At 42.3% G+C, this 20,508-nt stretch overlaps 4 protein-coding genes across 4 annotated transcripts; 2 read left to right on the top strand and 2 right to left on the bottom strand.

The window, feature by feature from the left end:
• Positions 1–10,166: 10,166 nt before the first annotated feature.
• Positions 10,167–11,669, top strand: B0H65DRAFT_443120 (uncharacterized protein; the record flags this gene model as incomplete). The annotated part of the gene is made up of 4 exons (XM_062825614.1): positions 10,167–10,603; positions 10,924–11,189; positions 11,431–11,506; positions 11,573–11,669. The coding sequence occupies 4 exons, from the start codon at positions 10,167–10,169 to the stop codon at positions 11,667–11,669; spliced, it is 876 nt and encodes a 291-aa protein (XP_062680051.1).
• A 1,101-nt stretch (positions 11,670–12,770) lies between these two features.
• Positions 12,771–14,001, top strand: B0H65DRAFT_558593 (uncharacterized protein; the record flags this gene model as incomplete). Its single annotated transcript, XM_062830106.1, is given in 2 exon segments — positions 12,771–13,357; positions 13,369–14,001. The coding sequence occupies 2 exon segments, from the start codon at positions 12,771–12,773 to the stop codon at positions 13,886–13,888; spliced, it is 1,107 nt and encodes a 368-aa protein (XP_062680050.1). The 3' UTR covers positions 13,889–14,001.
• A 2,546-nt stretch (positions 14,002–16,547) lies between these two features.
• On the bottom strand, positions 16,548–17,368 carry B0H65DRAFT_429645 (adenylate kinase-domain-containing protein; the record flags this gene model as incomplete). Its single annotated transcript, XM_062824838.1, has 2 exons — positions 16,548–16,954; positions 17,020–17,368. 2 exons carry the CDS (start codon positions 17,366–17,368, stop codon positions 16,548–16,550), a joined length of 756 nt encoding a protein of 251 aa, XP_062680049.1.
• A 1,094-nt stretch (positions 17,369–18,462) lies between these two features.
• On the bottom strand, positions 18,463–19,929 carry B0H65DRAFT_589359 (S-adenosyl-L-methionine-dependent methyltransferase). The gene is made up of 3 exons (XM_062831030.1): positions 19,785–19,929; positions 19,519–19,718; positions 18,463–19,467 (listed from the first exon to the last, which is right to left on the bottom strand). The coding sequence occupies exons 1-3, from the start codon at positions 19,821–19,823 to the stop codon at positions 18,681–18,683; spliced, it is 1,026 nt and encodes a 341-aa protein (XP_062680048.1). The 5' UTR covers positions 19,824–19,929; the 3' UTR covers positions 18,463–18,680.
• Positions 19,930–20,508: the final 579 nt, after the last annotated feature.

Below are 20,508 nucleotides of genomic sequence, written 5' to 3'. Positions count from 1 at the left end.
GCCTAATCATATATATACAAAGTAGGTCTACTATTAAAAGCTACTTTCAAAATTTCGAAAGTAATTTATTAAATTGAAGTCTAATCCAATTTTATATCCCTCTTTATAAAGTCGTAAAATAGTACCGCTATTAACGAAAATCCTTTAATAAAACGATAATAGAAGTTAATAAAACTTAGAAAGTTTTATAAGAATTCTTTAGAAGTAGGGGGTTATTAATCCGTAATAATTTTAATTTTCTTTAAATTTATTTCGATATTTCTTAGTATAATACTTGATTTAAAGTATTTAGTCTTCTTAATATAGAATTCGCATTTATTGATATCTACTTATAAATTAATTTTAATTAACGGTTTCAAAACGTCGTTAATATACTTTTTATATTTTATTTCGTTATTAAAAAAGATTAAAATATTATTTAAATATTTTGTCGCGTATACGTTAAAAATATTGTATAGAATATTATTTATATAGTTTTGAAAAGCGCCGGGAGCGCTTTAGAGTTTAAAAGGATATACTAGGGATTTAAAGAGTTTAAAACGTATTATAAATACTATTAACTATTCGTATCCTTTTACAATATAGATATAGTTAAAAGTAGTAATAATATTAAATTTAATAAAGATTTTCATTTTATAAATAACGTTTAGAATTTCTTTAATTAATAGGAGGGGGTATTTACTTTTAAAAGTTGTATTATTAATCACCTAATAATCGACGTAAATATATATTCTTCCGCCCGGTTTCTTTATTAAAAGGATAGAGGAAGCGGCCTTTAATTCGGATAATTAGATGAAATTACTTTTAAAGTTATTGTTAATCTACTTTTTAATAACATTTAATTCGTTGGGGTTAAATAGGTAGGATTGAAAATACGGCAGCTATTCTTTTAATTTAAATTCGATCTTTAAATTATAAGCGTAGTACGGGGGTATAATTATAATTTTCTTTGATTTAAAAACATTAATATACTTCTAATATTAGTTAGAGAACTTTTCCTTTATTTAATTATTGGTTTTAGGGGGTTTATAAACTTTTTTTATAGAGTTTAATAACGTTTTCTTTTATAGTTTTAACGATTTTAATAATTTTTTTATAACGTTCGAGATTTCTATCCTCCTTACTATTCAAATAAATTTCATTAATTAATTTAGTAGCCCGAATAGGGACTTTAGAATTTCTATTTATGTAAACGTCAATTTAAATATAAAAGTATTTATTTAAAAACTTTTTATATTTAGCGTTTTCTTTTATTATAATTTCCTTTACTATTTTTTCTATTATTAAATTTATTAACGATCCTAATTTCGTTTCTTCACGTCCTATCCCCACCCTTCTATTAATAATGCTTTTATTATTTTTTTACTTTTTAAGGTCCGGGATACTTCCTTCTCCCTTTTTAGCTGGGGTTTCTTCCTCCGCTCTAGCTTCCTTAATAATTTCCTTAATTTCTGTATACGAAGTCTGGAAAGCCCTTAATTTATATATTTTGTAGAACTAATTAAAATTCGCTACGTTAAAGTCTTTAGTATTATTCGGGTTGACGGGGTTATTTAAATAATAGGTTTAGTAAATTAGGGTGCGATAATTTACGTTAAGTTTCCGAATTCTAATAATTAGGCGGTAGATTGCAGGCTTAATGACCGTTTGGGTAGATTCTAGGGTAATAGGGGTTTTTAAAATAATTGAAGGTTTTAATATTATATAGGTCCGCCGCGCCTCTAACTTTGCGAATTATTATTTTATAGCGTATTTTACCCGTTATACGGGTATTAAGTAGCTAATAATTATCGGATTAAAGTTTTCGATAATAATAGGTTTGAATTCTTTTATTTTTATAGTTAGTATAGGGGTTATTGCGTAGTTAATAGCCTCCTAATAGCGTTTTTTGTAGTCCTACGCTTTGGGTACCCGGAATAGAATTTTTAGGAGGTCTATTAATAAATAGCGGCAGCTGATATATTCGCTTATAAAAGTGACTGAACCGTTTAATTATAATATTATAGAGTTATAGTATTTTAATTACGGTATATTTAAAATAATAGAATAATTAGTTATAAAATTATAAATTAATATAATAATTATTTCGGTATAATATCATATTTATAATTAAATTTAATAATAATTGGTAATAATATCCTTTAATACTCCGTTAATTAAATATAAGGCTTTCGGTCTAGCGAATTTCCATAGTAATAATATAAAGTAAGTAGCGAATTAATAATTAATAAAAACAAATGTAAAATATCCGTTATTAATCAAGGTAGTATATTTATTTCTAATATTATATAATTTATAAATAATATAAGGGAAAAAAATTATATTTATTATTATAGTTATGTAAAATTAAATTTTTTAATTAAATTATTTTTAAATTTACTCAATTTCTATCCTCCTCTTCTATTATAATAAGTAAAGACGACAGCTTCTCCGCGCAATTTAGCAAGGAGGTATTATATTTCCTATACTATATTTAATAGCGGGGATTGGGGTTAGAGTAGTTATGGCAGTTAGAGCAGTAGGAGTAGCCTTTCTAATACCTATAGCGTTAATATAGGTAGCGTTACTATAGTTAGCCTATTTTATAGCGGGTTTAGCGGTACTAGCGCCGCTATTATTACCGTTATAGTTACAATTATTACAACAATTCCTATTCCTCTTAATGCAAAGAATAGTAATATTAATACTATTATAGTAATTAATAGCCTCATTACCTTCTTTACTATAGCGCTTATATAGGTTATTTTAAAAATAATAATCGAACATAACTTTATCGATTGTTTTAACTAACAAAATATTAAGAGCGAATATAGCATTAATATTTATAGTATTATTAAAACTTTTTTTATTCTTAGAATTATTTTTTATAAAAAGGAACGGCGTTTTAATTACACTAATCATAATCTTTAAAGTTGGTTCTAAATTTATAATAGAAGATAAACTACTTTTCGTAGGCGTCAAATATAGGAAGGTCTTATTAATATACGATCGCATTATAGATATCGTCGGTAATTTTTATTTTAAAGTAATAAGTCTTTATAATATTATTTAAATTATATCGGTCGATCAGAGTAATGAATTTATTTTTGAAAATAAATTACTTTTTTCCTTTACGTATTTTTAAATTTTCGAATTTACAATATAATTCTAAAGTTAGATTTATACGGTTATTTTTAATATTTAAATAAGTAAAGAGATTCTCGCTAATCTTCTACTTCCTTTTATTTACGTCGGCCTCATTTAATAGTAATATAGTATAGGGGGATAAAGTATATAAAGTGGCGCTACTAAAGTATTATATAATTTAGGTAAATTTAAAGCGCTTATTAGAATTAAAATATTACGAATTTTAGAACTAAAAGAATTCGATCTTAGCCCGCTAGGTATCGTAAAATTCGGTATGTTTAATTATAATACTACCTTTATTAGTAAAGGCCTTAGGGTCCTTATTAATCTTCGATTTACGGGTAATAATAGTAAATATAGTAATATTATCGTTATTATTTAGTAGGGGGATAAATTGGGAGGGGATAATTTTTAAGTAGATAATTTTTTTTAAATCTTTAATAATATTGTTCTTTTCTTTAATTTTAGAAGTAGCGTTTTTTTTTTACTTTATTATATACGTCGTTAGCTTTATTAAAGGAAGTATTAATATTAATGAAATTATTTTAAGTAATTATAAATTACTTATCGAAATAAGTAATTTTATTAGTAAGATTATTAATTGTAGTATTTTTATTAATAAGGGCGTCTTCTATAGTGGCGGCGAAAGTGTTAATTTTAATTACGTTTTCGTAAATAAATTGAATAAGCACGATAATTATATAAAGGAAGGCAGTATAATTAATAAATTATAAAGCGAAGTCGAAAACGGATTATTTAATTAAGTTGCCCGGGTTCGGATGATTATTAAGGGCCTTAGTAATATTATTAAATAGTTATTTGTAAGCGGGGTCGATAATTAAATTAATAGTAGAAATTGCAATATTAGTATTAGTAATCGACAATATTATTTAATTTAATTAATTTAAATAGAATAAAATATTACCTTATAATTTAGGAAATAGGAAGTATATTACTTTATAGGCGCTTCTTAGGGGGATTGCAGTATAATTTTAGTATTTATATTATCGCAGTACGATAAAGCTCTATTATAATACAATAAGGGATTGCAAGTACATCAGAAAATCTTACGACGGCGGCGATAGAATTGAATAAAATTGTACGCTCGTAATGTAATAGTAAGTATAATTAATTATTAAAGGGTAAGGCGACGGTTAAGGGGTAGGTTGGATATATATAGTTATACGAAGAGAGGAAGAGGGAGAAGTGTATAGAGGTCTGGCGATATAGGGTAGGGCTAAGCTATATTTAGAACCAAACTTATACGTATATATATAAGTAATATACTATTGGCTAATAGTAGTAATAGTACGGTACGAGGTTCGATTGCCTATGGTAGGAGCCGTGCATGTGCAAGGCAGTTATAGGTAATCTTGTGATAGGGATATCGGTTAGAGTTTTTGAGACGACAGTTCGGGCGCTAGAAACGATAATTCCGGTACTAATTCTAAAAACCTTGTAGCTTTTGGAATAAGGTAGTAAATTGGAAGGAATTCGAAAACTACGTCTTTCTTCTCTATAAGATTAAACTTATTAGTAATCTATTAAAATAGGGTTGGGGAGTCTACTGGTACGCTAATATTAATAATGTTAATCCAATATTAAATATTATTTTTGGTAATATCTTTAGTCTCCTAAATAATTTAATCGCTAAAGATAATAGCGTATTAAATAGCCCCCTCCTCTAGAGATTCGGATTAATCTATTTTAATAAATTTAACCGCACTAGCGCATATAATTTAACCAATTTCGGGGTTCTAAATCCAATAAATACAACTATAGGCGTCATTATAACCGATTAAGCAGCTTGGTCGATTATGTTCCTCGAATTTATCTCCTTTAATACGTTTTTAAGGTTTAATATAATAGTATATAGTATAGAAATAACTACGCAAGTACTTAATTTATAGCTTGATTTCATCTTTGAGGTAACCAGGTATAATTCTAGTAAAAAGTTTATAAGGTCTTTTATTTTCTAGGTTAACCTTTAAAATATTAGATTTATAATTATAATTACATTTTACGCTATAAAGGATTAAAGATAGGGAAGTATTTTAAAATCGATTATTAGGGCTCTAGTACACTCTATAATAATTACACCCGCTCTTTCAAACTTTCCGTTCATCTATAGGGTATATATTGTAGTTTTATAAATTTGAATAACTTCTTCTCTAATCTACCGATATAATTAACTATTCTAGAATTCTTTAATTAGTAAACCCTATTCTAGGCTACCGTTAAAGCTAATAATCTTAACCTTAAAACCTATCTAGAGCTCAATCCATTTCTTAAACTATTTCAATTTAATAAAGGCCTCTCCCTTAATCTTATAAAAATCTACCTAATAATAGCTAGAATTTTTATATACAAAATAGACGTAATAGCGCTATGCTAAATAGTTTAAATGATTATACTAAATAATATCGGCTCGAATAAATTAAATTAGAATAGTAGTGATTACATAAGCGTATTTAGGCATAATATTAATAGCCTTTACTTTTATACAACTATAATAAATATAATTTCATATATTATTAAATATAATACCTACTTCCTAATAAGTTTTTATAATTTATTCGTTTCTAGCGTACATTATCCTTTTATATATTATTAAATAATTAATAAAAGCTAATATAACGTTCTTAGTTTCGATTTTGGACTAAGTGAAATTATAAAGTTATATAATCAGAAGGACTACTAATTCATTAACGTAATTATACTAAATAGTTACTTCTAATTCTATAAATTAATTTAGTTACTTTTCATATCCTAGATTAAGCCGCCTTTTAAAAGAACCCTAATTAATAATAAATTAGCTAGTATTAAAAGGGAATAAATAATATTTTTAATTAGGATTCCAATATGAATATTTATCGTTATTAGTATTATTAATTCGATTATACTAATATAGTAAAATAGGGTAACTATACTATCGCTAATAATATATTTAATTAATTCTAATAAAGGTCAAAAATCTATAAACTATTTAATATGATTAAAAATATTAAATCTATAGCCTAAATTATAGACCACGAAATCTTTTATAAAGTTTAATATTGCCTTAAAAGCTTATTAAATTTCAACAATATTATACAATAAATATTACATCTAATATAAAGTAGAATTAATATACTTTAATCTCGCTATAAATTCTAATAAAAATTCTATTTAATATAAGTATTAATATAACTTTTATAACTAAAATTACTAAAGAGTAAAATAAATCTAATAATACTAAAGGTAGTTAGAATTATATTAATAATTCTAATTACGGCGGTAGTACTAATATTAGTAGCCTTCTTCTTAATAGCTTCCTTCTTTTTAAACTAATTAGCAGGAGCCTAATTAGGGTCGTACTACTAGCAATTAGTTATACGAAGGTTATAATAATAATTATATAGGAAATATTTTAAAACTCTTATATATAATTTAACCACAATCGGTATAAGTAGTATACTTAAAATCCTTATAGACCTTATTATTAGTAAATGAAGAATTTTTATTATTAGAATCCTTCTTATTATTAATCTTGATAACCGATAAAATAGTATTAGACTTCTAAATTTAAAGAATTAAGTTAATTATACGAGCCTTAATATTACCGAAAGTAAATAAATAAGTAAAAAGCTAGAAGGTAGTAAGCTTATCTTTAGCTATCTCTATAGCCTATAATTTAACGTTAATACTATACTAACGTTTAATTATATTATAAAAATTAAAAACTTTAACCTTTTCGTCAATCTTAAAGCTATATTCAACGACGCGCTTACGTAAGAAGTTATAACGGATGAGGAAAGAGGATATAGAACTGAAATTACCGCGACGGAAATTAATATACTCCTCCAAAATATCTACACGAACTTCATTAATAATTTTACTAACAATTTTACAAATAAAATTATAGAAATATTTAGGGTTAGTACTATCCTAATCCTAGCCGTTAATATTGAAAATAGTAATAACTTTATTATCCTTAAAGGTAGTTTATATAATTTTTATAGCTTTAATTCTATTAATACGCTAAACTTTATATTTATTAAGTTTAATAACTTTAGTAGGCTTAGGAATATCGGTAATAATATATTCGAAGATATTAGCGCAATTAAATTTATATTATAAAGTACAGTTCTAATTATTAACGTTAAATTCGCTTTTAAGGACGATGAGGGAAGAAATTTCACCTATCGTATAATCATTAGCTATTAAAATTAATAAAACGAAAAGTAAAATAATCTAAGGAGGAATAATTAGTATATTTAATAAGCTTTAAATAATTTTTATAAAATCGGTGACGAATAAATAACGATGGTAACGTAGGAGGGGAAAGGTCGATCGTAATCGTATAGCGAGGTTACTAATATTATCGATAATTAATTAATTTACTTTCGTTAAATTACTTCCTTTAAGGTTAGTTATAATTAACGTCGCTTAATTTGGGGGGGGAGGGATGGGGGGTGATAACCTATCGGTCGCAATACAACGTCGAAATTAATTAATTAGGGTACTTTATCGGTCAATTCGACATCGAAAACGAAGGTTAATAGGGGGGTTTCTTATTGGTCGTACGCAACATCGAAGAAATTAAGGTATTGCTTATACAATAGTTATTAAATAACAGTTACGTCGAAAGGGCTTATAACCTATAAATAGGCTGAACTTAACGAAAGGAATTAATAATAATAGTAATATATTAAGTTGTAGAGGGGAAGACTCGAGAAGTTTGGAAGTCTAGAAATGAGTGAGAGGGAGCCCTGTGCGGTGGGGCCATGGCCTGGTGAAGGGAGCCATGGCTGGCCGCACGTGACACGGGACACCTCCAACATACTATCATGTTCTCACACCCACAGCTGATTTTCCAGTACAAAAGCAATCTGCCCCCCAACCACTTCCGTCAACCTCGGATCTTCCCCACCACCTTCTTCCATCCAAAAAACATGCTCTCCTCGCGTCAACTCATCTGTTTCAAGAACGCGAAAGGCAAAGCTCACCCGGCCATCCAGGGCTATCACTTTCACCGTTCGCATCAAGTTCTGTTTTCAGTTGCAGCATAATCACGAATCGGCAGACCAAAATCTTCAGACCATCTTGCGCCTCTTCACCACCTCCGTAGCGGTCGTCACCCAAGGTTCACTGGGTATACTATCACACACAAAGCTATACTAGCGACCTCTCCAATCCCTCCTCCCGATACCCGCCCTGGTGCTCTCGGCCATACAATATTATCAACATCGACGACGTCTTTTCCACTGGCCCAGCAGGTACTACTGCCAGTCGCAGGCCTCCTCCAGGAGCCACACCACAAACTGCCTTTGTCGTGCCGGACTCTCCCACGGATGACAGCTTCGCGGCCGGCGAAAGCCCACGTCCTCCTCCCCGCCCCAATCGGTCGAACTGGCGGCCATTATGACACTCTCCGCGGTTTTCTAGCCCAGCGGATGCTGTCGGCGGATTTCGATGACCACCGCAGGAGTAAAGCCCCGTCACAGTATCACCATGGCGGCGGCAGAGGCTAGAGCAGCCGTTTTATCTCACAACTACCGCCAACAAGGCCAGGAGCGTTTCAACAACTGGAAGCTTCCGGATCGTTGGGTAGCTTCAGTACCTCTCAGAACGGCATACCTCGGATCCACTGCCACCACCTACGCGGGAGGCAGCGGCTCCTCAGGCCCAGGATTCTCTCCTAGGCGCTCGAGCTCTGCCCGGATTTCTCTAGGTGATCGACTAATTCTTTGGTTAGCTCATATGGGCTGTGGATGGAGTGAGGTTGAGATGTCGTAACTGAGCCAGATGTTAGCGGCGTTGTGTTAGTGTCGATGGCTGCAATTACCGAGACCCTGAGGGCCAATTCGTGGAGGATGCCGGTCATCGGTGACTCCAAATGCATTTTGCATGGGTCCGACTGGACCTTTTCCAGTGGAAGGTTTGATGTTTGGCGGCGTATCTCGCTGCGATGGGATTCCGGTAAGGCCATCCTTTTCTGATTTGTATCGACTTATAAGAGTCGGTTGGGTCTATGCGGTTATAGTTAACCGCATAACCTCCCTCCCCACTCTCCTACTCTCCTGGCAGTAAGATCCGTCGCACCATAGTGCGATTTCGGTCATTCCTCCCCCCCCCTCCCCAGCAAACGCCTCAAAAGGCCCAAGGCGCTACTCAGCGCACTCCGAGGAACAAGGCAACCTGGTGAGGGAGTAAATGGCGAAGGTTGAAGCCGTTGATCTTCCAGTCCGCCCAATCGTATTTGTCCTTGAACACGTTGTAGTCGAAGGGGGGGGGCGGGATTCTCCACCGCGACGGGCTCACTAACACTGCGCCCCAAGGCCCGAACATCCCTGATGATGAGTTCAGAATCACTAAAGAGTTTTTGGAGCGGGTGCTTCCGCTCTACCAAACCCTTGATGGCCATACCAGCCGCAATGTCCTCTTTCACTCTAGCCCTAGTAATCTCCTATGATTCACTAGGTGCCTGAGTGTGTTTGGTAATGCGATCGACTATTTCCCCTGCTGCGTTGATAAAATTAGAAGTGCGTCTAGGCCGGTAGAAAAGCGGGAAGCGTTTGGTATCAGTGAACGGCATTGTCATTACTGCCGGCTACTACTGCTTATCCAAGTCGTCGAGGTATATATTGAGCGTGCGCATATCCAAGCGTGGGGCCAGATCCATACTGAACTTGGCGGCGTTCTTAGCGATGTCCTTTCGTGCCTTGCGATCCATCTTAACACCCGAAGCGATCTTGTGATACACCGTTTGTGAGACGACGAAAGCAGTCCGGACATACATTCTGGCCGCCATGCGATCCAGTCGACCAAACTTCTTCAGCTCCTCCTCGGTGACAGTGTAGTCGCACTCCGAGGAACAAGAGACATGAGGTAAGTTCTTGTTTACCGTTAAAAACAACGTGGAGAACATATGCTGATGGTATCTAGGTCCCCACCACTTGGGAACCTAGGGAGACGAGAGGCAGTAGCAAGAGAGCTGCGCCCAGCGGGGATATCAACCCATCACCTACAAAGAGAGCTGGAAGTGTGTGAGCTTTACTATGCTGCCTCCGCCTCACCCAGATCATTCTGAGCCCCGCGACCCCTCTCCGGTGCCCGACGGCCCAGACCTCATGACAAAGGGAGAAGAGCAGGCCGACGAAGGTTGCCATGCCCCGCTAGATGAGCAGGCGCTCGTCGATACACAGCTCCTGACCGAGTGTCATGAGAATTATATTCGTTCTTGCCGGGAGATGGCCGTTCATGCGGCCCAAATTGCCTCGCTACAAAAAGAGGTCAAAGAGTTGAAGACAGCGAACAAGAAGCAGGAGGATATGATCACCGCCCTATACCAGCATTTCCTACCTGGTGTTTCTACCCAAACTGACGCACACGAAGTTGAGGGCAGCGTTCAACCGGAGGTTGGAAGTGGCCAGCGGATTGCGAAGGCAGCCAGGGAAGTCCTCAAGGGAGAGTTCAGTACTACATTGTATGATTGGTATAAAGTCTGGATCCACCAGACTGATCCCTATAGGACTCCATTCATGCGTGCCATTCCATCCGATCTTGACCCTCCTGCCCGGCTGCCCCTTCACTGGCAGGTCGACAAGTGAATGCCCTTCCACTGACCATATATCTCGTCAGATTTCTGCTCCCAGCTCCCATCTCACCCTTCCTTCTCTCCTTTATTTGCCAAACTTCCATTCTCGACAACCTAAGATATCCTAATAGCACTACGCAAGCAACCTTTTATCTTGCAATTTTCCCCCTTTTACTCTCTCTTGTCTCACCACGACGACATACTCTTTCGGCTACTAGCTCACCAGTCCACCAGGCCACAATATCGTCCGCCAACTCTTCCAGAATTGCTAGCGACCAAGTCGACAACCATAACTCCGTCGCAGCACCTGTCGCCGACCCTGTCGCCGCACCAGGCACTGACTCCGCTGCATCTGTCGCCGCCGCCGCTGATGATAAAGAAGACTCTCCCGAAGAGGGAGAAATCCGCGAAGAGGAAGACGACTCGCTTGAGGAGGGCGAGATCCGCGAGGACGAAGACGATGATTCCCCAGAGAAAGGCGAAAGTAAGTTGATCTCCTTTCCCTTACCCTTCTTTGACTCCTTTTGGGCCGTGTGCCACTCTCGTCGTTTCTCTCTCCCTTTCCCACCAACCTCTCCCATTACGGTGTCCCTCCGTGACATGTTGGCCCGAGAGCCGATCTGGTTCGCCCAAGAAGTTTGCGATGATTGTATTTTGGTTGTTCCCGTAAGTCTCATTCCAGAATGGTGGTTTCTCGCAATCATGGACAACTGACATTGCCGTAGGGATTTGGATGGTCCTCAACTTGCTCTGTGTCAACGGGCAAAGGCTACAATTTCTTTTCGGAAGTCCCCACCGCCAGTAACACACATCTGCCCTTATCTTTTGTTCCCACCAAAGCCACACCTCTACACTCCCTTCTATCAGCCTTAGGCCCAATCTCAGCAAGGAGGCTCTCGCCGAGCTGGCCAAGCAGGAGAAGAAAAGGAAGGCTAGAGAGAAGCGTGCGGCCAAGAAGAAGTAGATGGAGGCCTTGGCTTCACAGGGGTCCAAACTGGTCGACGTTTCCGACTCCCTCCAAGCCTGGCACGAAAGCACATACGGCGGGGGACTCCCATCAAGCCCGCTCCTACCCCTTCTCGTCGTCAGAGCCTCCCCTCCATCCAAGAAGCTACCACCCTGGAGGGTTGGTGAGGAACCCCACCCGCTGGCCTCTCCCCTTGACACCCTGAAGCCTAATGACATCCGTGTTAAAGGCAACCGACAAGTGTATGTCGCTGCCCTTTTGGCCTTGCAGTCTTCAGTCTCTGCGGCTAGGCTAGGCTGTACTTGAGCCGTAGCTCACGATGCTCTTCTGGGCGGTTTATCTTCCGGTCCCAGTACTGCTTCTTATTTCCACGGACTTTTCTTGGCTACCATGGCTTGCCAGCGCTCCGGGTACATCAGCTTCATCATGTGGTAATATTCCCGATGTCTCTTTTTATAAGCTTCGTGTCCTTCCTCCGCCGACACTTCCAACACATCGATATCAGCCTCCGAGATGCTAGTTGCGTCAGGGTCGGTCGCAGTTGTGTCATGCTGGGCATGACCGAAATTGACTCCTTCGATGAAGGCCGCGTGGGTACAAAGCCCGTCAAAAGTCAGGGCTGTGTAGGGCCACGGGCAGATCTCAGGCAGGCCTAACTGGTCGGGAGACTTGGTATCGTGGTATGCCCAAAGGGCCGATGTTACCATCGTTCAGCGCTTTACGGTTCACGCCTGGTCCTTCCAGTCAGCCTTCATGCTTGACGGCGGTTGTTTGCTTGGTCTCCTCCCTTCTTTGATGCCCGGATCATATCTCCCACTCTTTGTTTTCGCCTATTACGCCTCCCTTACACCCACACACGCACACATCTTTGGCAGTCACCTTTTCTGTTGATATCTGAGTTTGTCAGCTTTCCATGTTGGTCATTTGCCTTCGCAAAGCTTCTCACCAAACGACGACGACATCCAAACTTAAAGGATAAAAGGCAGCCCCTAATCCTCCATCCAGCATTGTTTTGCGTGTCTCCCCTTTCCATCTTCTATATATACCTACCTAGTCTTGCCACGTCATTTTAACAACACACCTCAACCTTGAATCGAGATGGATCTAACACCAAATTCTCATCTAGTCGACGAGAGCGCCGAAGACACGGCCATTGTAGAGGACTCCTCTGCTGCCGGCCCTAGTAGTGCATCTACTACCCCCTCAACTAACCCAGTGGTCGCTTCCTCGGGCAATACCTTGGCTCAGCTCGCGATTACCAACCACGCGATCGCTGACTACCAGAATCAACTTCGTCTACTGCAGGCTCAGAATCTAAGGCGTTTAGCCGCCGCCGCCACCGCCCGGTTTAGGGCCGCCCAGGGACCCTTTCCCTTCTTCCAACTGCCGGCAGAGATCCGCAATATGGTGTATGGCGTCCTGCTCACTTCCGAAAACACGATCGTGCCGCATAACACCCTGCCCCCACCAATCTTCCATTACGATGTCCAAGATGCCCGTAGAGCTGCTGGTCCGCTCTATGATCCGCTCCCCACCCTGTTGCGCGTATCTCGGGAGTTCTCTCGTGAGGCTGCGATGGTTTTCTACACCACCAACACCTTTTATTTGGATCTGACGCATCACAGACTTTGGCTGGTCAGGATCGGCAGGCCCAACTCGTTCATCATCAGACACTTGAAGATCAAGTGTTTTCAAGGAAACGAACGGAAACCTGGATTACAAAGCTCGTGAACATGGGAAACACGATCACCAAGCGGTGCCGGGGGTTGACAGAGCTGGATTTACAGTTTAGGCGCCTGTGGATCGAAACAGAAGATGGCGTCGAAGAACTGCCCGCACGACAATGTCTCCAATTGTTTGTTGAAAACGAGGCCATTAGGGCGGCTTGGAGAACAAACAGGTTGACAAGGCTCAAAAGGGTAACCATTCTTATCCGCGAGGAGTGCGAGCATACCGAATACCTGGTCGGACTTCTGAAGCAGTTGGCGGGCAACGTGAAGAAAGGGGTTGTCGTCGAGGCTAGGCATGTCGCCACGGTAAACAGATACAGGTTACCAGGTGCGTCGCCAACCGAGAATCAATTCACACTTGTAGACCAGGAGCGGAAGTTCTTCGATGGGAGGTATGACAGGGAAACAAGAACTGTGGTGACGCAGGTGTTCCCATGGGAGATACCAGTGGGTTGGCCCACCATCTATCGCCGCGTTCATGAATAGAATTTTGTTGGGACTTTGGGGCAATGGGTCTATGGGCTAGGGAACTTCTCCCGCAAGCGCCAGCTTGGGGTTTGGATGGCCAGCGGAATCTGAAAAGCAGGCAAATAGGGAAGACTGGGTGCCATGATCACGCCAGCACCGTAAATCAAATAAGAACAAAAAATACTCTCAGCGACTGGCGGTTGTTGAAGCTTTGTTCACGGAGATCCAATGTGGTTGTCTGTTCCAAGGGAAATGAGATACTTGTTCCTGGACCAAGCCCTCGATGATGAAGATCTGACTGTTGATGTGTGGCTTTTGGTGATGTCCTTCGGCACACTTCAATGCGATGTGTCAACACCCCAGTGTGAGTCAAACCAAGGCAAAGAAGTAGAATGAGGAAAGAAAGAAAGAAATAATACCTACGGGAGGCCCGGGCCAACTTGGGACAAAGGAAAACAAAACATGAAGGACAGGGAAGTTCGGTTTTCTAAAGACAAGATCTCAAGAAACGTTCCATAGAGTGGCGGTCGTGACCGTTCTCTAGCCCTTTATCTCCATATATGTGAGATTTGAGCACTCCAACTTTGGGTCTTGTGAACCACAGTTGTTAAACTGACGAGACTGGGGATGAGAAATGCGGAAGATCGACGTAGAAGTGAGTTGAGGACGAGGGACAACTCGAGAGAGATTGGCCGTACCTGGTGAGTGCCGCCATGTGTACATGTAAGTAACGGCAACACCGACACGAACCGGCCGAGCGAAACGCCCACCGAGAGGTTGACCCATGGCGGAAGAAAGGGTGGGAGACGAAGGTACGGGACTGGTGAGAGGAGCAAGACTTGGGGCCGAGGGATGAGAATAGGCCGGGCTAGGATCAAAGCAAAGAAACCAGAGGGGACTCGGACAGAAAGATGGCGAGGCCAAAGAAAAAACTTGCGGAGATTGGCTCCCTCTCATGCAATCCGGCGGGGTCATTTCGCCCGCCCTGGGTCGCGACTACCAATTTCAAAAGTTCCCAGTTTGGTGTCAAGCATTGTTAGGGGAAAGAGCAAACGGCATCGGGTCGGGTTTGGCTTCACCATTTTCGAAGCTGCCACCGTGATCTAACTTGAAGGTGGAATTGGATTGGCAACAAGCTGAAGCATGAACTCGAGACCGTTGGTTCCCGGATATCAGATTTTGACCTACGTACTCAGCCATTGCAGGGAAATTTCAACACTTGCTACAAACTTGGAATTATCTCAAGACTGTTTCCCCTTTGAGCTTCGGCTATCTTATATTAACGTCCCTGGACCCGCTAGTTCACCTTGTTTGCGAGCGAGCGTTCCTCAGGAACCATGATAATCAGCTGGATGTTGATAAGCTGTCCAAACCAACACCACAAGGCCCTCTCTCTTCCCAGTCTTATATAGTACTCTGCCAGCCTCTTTATGTCTCATACACCACCGCGTTCAAATCCATGGTTTCTCCCTCTCGGTATTCCGGCACCCAAATCGTTGGAAAATCAACTTTACCAACGTCCTACATCTACGACATCACCTACATCAAAGACCGTTCCAGGAAATAACATGCCGTCCGACACGACCGTGGGTTCACTGTCCTCTAACAGCAGAGGTGTTCAGCGCATACACCCAGCCGCCAGAATGACGGGAGAGTTCTGGTGCATCTTCGATGTTGCGAAGAATATACCCCAAGCCTGCTGGATTTTCCTAGAGGTACATTTATAAGGGTGCTATCCACACCCCAAATACTTCTCGCTCGGTATCACCCCGGACGACAACTGCGCACTTTTCCTTCTGGCCAACCTTGCGGCTGGTACTACCGAGAAGATCCTGCTGGACGCTCTGGGAATACATGCCCTTATTGGCCGTGTCTACGCAACCTCCATTGCCTTTGCGGAGGAAAGGATCATTGAGTGGGTGTTTGGTTCATTCCGCGCCCAGGCGGCAACCGCTAGAATGGCCTTGAGAAGCGAGTAATGATAAAACCCAATCCCAGTTATATTTTCAACTTTCTGCGCCTCTGCTCCTCTTGTGAACGTGTATTGTGTCAGAGACTTCCCGAATGGAGACCAGAATTTTCAGGAGGAAGTGCAGGACTTGTGGGGTATGGGAAGAAGGGTACAGGTGCAGATAGTAGCTAGACGACAGCGGTGATGTTGATGGTTTTGGGCCAGATATAGCATGTAGGTAGAGGGTTGAGATAGATAACTTCTTGGAGACATGTACTTGGAACCAAATATTACCGGCTGTCGTATGAGTGAAGACCGTTGTTCTGCAAACGAAGCAATACGGAGACGCAGAGAGCCAGGATGTGAAAGGGAGATCGAGCATCATCCGTAATATTGACCGTAGTCCACTTGAACTTGTTCACTCCTATAACAAGCGGTTGTCCGCTTTCTTACGTTCCCAACTTGAGAAACCCGAAGAAGAACAACAACAAAGAAACTGTGTATCCATGTTTTCGCTGAATTTGCTTCTATCTCTATACGGTCTTCGTCTGAGTCGTCTCTATTTTGTCCGCGGTGATCCACGAGTCACACCCGCTTGAAATCACGCTCACCACCTGCTGCCTCATAATTGTTGCATTCAATCCTCCTAATATGTCCTTCCTTTCCCCACGCTAAACCCCCAGGGCGAGAGTACCGTTCCCAGATAAACGCAAAGCGCCAGTTCTCTCAGCGAGCATCTCCCCCGCGGCGATCGTAACGTATGTCACAGAACCTCCAGATGAGGATTCCGCAAGCAACAACATCTCGAAGCACGGTTTCGGGGATGTCCAAGGGCAAGTAAGAGTCCATCATCATAGCGCTCAAAACTCCTGTCCACGGCCGGATATGCGAGTCAGGTGGCTGTGTCACATAAGAAACCTTGCCCTGTAGGTGATAGGCAGCGACAACCTCGGCTGACTTGGTGTTATAAACGCGGATGCGTTCGCGAATGGCATCCTCGTTGTCATCGGACCGGTTTCGCTGGCGGCATCGATCTATGAGAGTCGCCTCGGGTATATCGAGGATGATGACTCCACTGAGAGGACCGACGGTCCGCTCAAAGTATTGGGCCGATGCAAGAGCACGGGGAAATCCTGGTTTGAGAAGGGGTCAGTACGGCCACAATACGTGTTGTCCTGTGCGAGAACGGCATACGTACCGTCGAGAAGATAGGTGTGTATAGGCCCGCTTGCGGCTTTGATCGTTGTGCGCATGTGGTCCTTGATAAGACCGACTGTCATCTCCGGATCGCCGATTGCGCCTTTTGCAAGATTGGCTTTGAGAACTTCGGCATACGGGCTATCAGGCCGCTTTGCCTCGCTACGTAAGATATCTCCAATGGCAATGTGCATAACGCCGCCATCCAGCTTGGCCCATGATGCGCAGATGGTGGATTTTCCCGAGCCTGGTCCGCCGAGAACAGCATAGAACCTGGGTTTATGACGAGGATTTGTGGTTGTTGTAAGAGTGGGTTTTGCGGCCACTTCAGATTCGATAAGTTGTAACATTTTAAACGCTCCCTCTCGTTCTTGGACAGACATGCTCCGTAAGGACGGGTCATCGGTGCTCTCCATGAGCATATCGGCGTGGGCTGCGAGTGTTTTTTTGGTGTTTTCCCACGTTGCTGTCTGAGCCTCGATGACCTTGTCATAGAGTAACTGCATCAGTGTAGTACGGGAGGATGCAACTTCTGCCGCTTTTGATCCCTTTACTTGCAAGTGTACCTCGAGTGCATCTTTGAACGATGTAATTCTCTGCTGTTGCGGGGGCGACACCGACCTTGACTTCTCCTCCTCCAAATCCTTGATGCGCTGTTGAATGGCAATACCTATTTCAGGTTGCAACCCTTTCGACTTGCGCCCCTGTTCCGTTCCTTCTTCTTCTTCTGTGGATGTCCTCTCAACAATCTGCTCGTCGGAGTCGCGGGAATTTAGAGACTGGGGCACAGGTCGTGATGTTGGCTGCAGGGGTGACAGGGTACGCGCGGGCGTCGTTACCTGGTTCGGTTCTTTCATGAAGAGTGGTTTCATGAAGTCTTCTGGCACCAAATCCTCGGGAGGTGGAAGTTCGCGCCCCATCCTCCGAAGTCTCTCGCGCAATCTGCGAACGTGCTCATTCTCGATGATTTGGTGTGGCCGATTGGGCTCCGACATGGCGGCGACTTGGGGTATTCTCGTGGTGCGGCTGAACTGGGATGGCAACTAAATCGTTGGAGGATGATGAGGATTAGCACTGCCGTTGCCTGGAATGGCCAAACGCTGATGGAGATGCCCTCGATCTAAGGATGGTGCGCTTACATAGCAGTGGAAGAAGCAAGAGGAGAGCGAGTGTCTAGTGGATTGCTCCCAGTTGGCGGGTTAGATCGCGAAGGTCCGCGAAAATGGATGATGCCCTGGAGGGGAACGACGAGAGGGGAGGACGGGAACAAGAACTGAGACCAGCGCAAAAATTACAGTCAGTTGGAAACTTGTCCTCGGGCAGGACTGCAACGGGAGTGGATGGTCCACTCAGAGACCCGGGCGGGGCAACCAAACAGAGAGTTCTGGATCGGATGGCAGGTGGCACCGAGGGAAACATTTGGTGAAGGATTCGATCGACATATCGCTCCTTCTTCAATTCGAAATCCTTGGCACGGATATGTGAATATCGTCGGGTGGTCGGTTCTCTCCTTCTCCCACTTGATCCCTCCTGCCTTGAACACAGATAGAGTTTCTCTCAGAGGTTGATCAAGGAAAAAACATCCATCCTGTTGACCAATCCCTCAGTCCCGTCAGTACCTTTAGGTAAGGTAGTCTCATCCACGCCATCTCCATCCTCGAGTCACCGCCCCTCCTCCGGCTTCCTCCCATAAACCACCTTCACCGTATAATAACTCAAACTCCTCACATCCCTAATCGCTCTCCTCATCCTATTCACCAACTCGCTCACCTCCTCCCTGCTCCATCCCAGCACCTGACCCATGGGATACACCGCAAACCCGTCCAGACTCTGATCGATATAGTGCCAATTCAACAAACCAACCTGCTTCAGTTTCCTATCCTTTGCCCACGCTCCAATCGGTACTCTGTAGCTCTTGTGCACCACCTCTGTGAACCCCTGCTCTTTCATCAACTTTTTCATCGTTCCATCCCTCCCAATCCGCATGGTACGACCCGTCTTGTCCCCAACAGCCCAGAAGAGTCGACACCACGTTTTGAAGACGTGGTCCTGATCATTCTGGACCTTTGGGTTCTCAGATAAGGTCTCGATGTCGAATTCGACGTGTTGGAACCAGCCGCCTGGTTTCAAGTGCGTGTAGGCCTGCCGGTAGAGCTTGGCCCAGTCATTGATGCCGCCGTAGAGAAAGCGGCAGTGGATGAAGTCGAAGTGGTTGGGTTGAAACGTCCAGTCGAGCTGGGCGTCATCGATCTGGAAGGACACGTTGGGCGGCGCGAAGGTGGGTTGTACGGCGGAGATGTCGGTGCCGATTACGGAGGCGGAGGGGGACTCGGTGGCTATGTCGATGGCCCAGTTGCCGGTGCCAGTGCCGATGTCGAGGATGGTTTGGGGGTTGGAGATGGGTGCGAGGTAGAGTTTGTTGGAGAAGAGGATGAGCATGTATTCGTGGCTGGCACATGTTAGTTTGTGGAAGTGGAAGATGTGGAGTGGAGAAACGCACGCTAGGTCGTAGCCTTGGAGGTGCTGTTCGTCTACGGGGAAGATGTACTCTGTTGTCTTGGATGCTTGATATAGACGGCCATGGACGTCGCGGTAGTCGTAGATGCTGGCGGTGACAGATTGTGTGGAACCGTAGAGAGTCTCGGCATCTCTGATGGACTCATTGTCGTCCACGTTGAGATCGCCAACCACATCGTGGTCCTTTTAGGAACGGCATGGTTAATACCTTTGACCGTCTCGAGGGACACGCGAGCCGATGAAACTTACGACCTGGATGGGTTCTGCTGCTGCTGCTGCTGCTGCCATCCTGAACTTGTTCTTGGTGTTGTAGATGCTCTTTTTTGAGGACTTCTTCAGTTGGTTCTGGCCAGAATGCGCGTAGGCAATTGTTCAAGTCCTAGCCGGAAAGCCGATATCAAAATCGCATAACAGACGACGAAAAGAAAGAAGAAAGCAAGATCAACCCAGAATTCCCCGGACCACAGTTCTTTATCTTAATCGGATGTTCCATATCATCATGCATCCTCAATCCTCTCCGTCTGCCGTGCCACGCTTTCGCGTCCTTACATAGTACAACGGTTCAGTACGACGCTTTCATGCACGATCCCAGCAAGGGAAGAGTTCGGAATGTATCCTCATCGTTCCCGACTGCCGCTTCCGGAAGTCGAGGCGCTTCAGGTGTCACCGTACCCAAATCTTCCTTGGTCTCCCGCCCTGCTAGCGCTGAAGCAGTGAAGCGGAGAATTACTCCAAAGCAGTGCATCTAGCCAACGTGGATGCTGTGAGCCCGGGCGGTACATAGCATTGAAGCTTGCTAGAATAAAATAGGTTAACGAAGCGACTTGGTTGATCAATTTCGTGGAGGTTTGTGGGAGATGGATAACTTGATGCTCTTTTTTTGTGAAGGGCGATCCGGGGTCTTGAGGTTTCGATTCCCGTTTCATGACTGGGGAGGGTGGTTGAAATGGGGTCTCCTTCCGGAAACAAGTTG

Source organism: Neurospora tetraspora, assembly GCF_033439725.1.
Source record: "Neurospora tetraspora strain CBS 560.94 chromosome Unknown B0H65scaffold_5, whole genome shotgun sequence".
NCBI classification, from domain to species: Eukaryota; Fungi; Ascomycota; class Sordariomycetes; order Sordariales; family Sordariaceae; genus Neurospora; species Neurospora tetraspora.
Note: the sequence above shows the minus strand (reverse complement) of the source record. Positions and strands in the feature narration are given on the sequence as shown.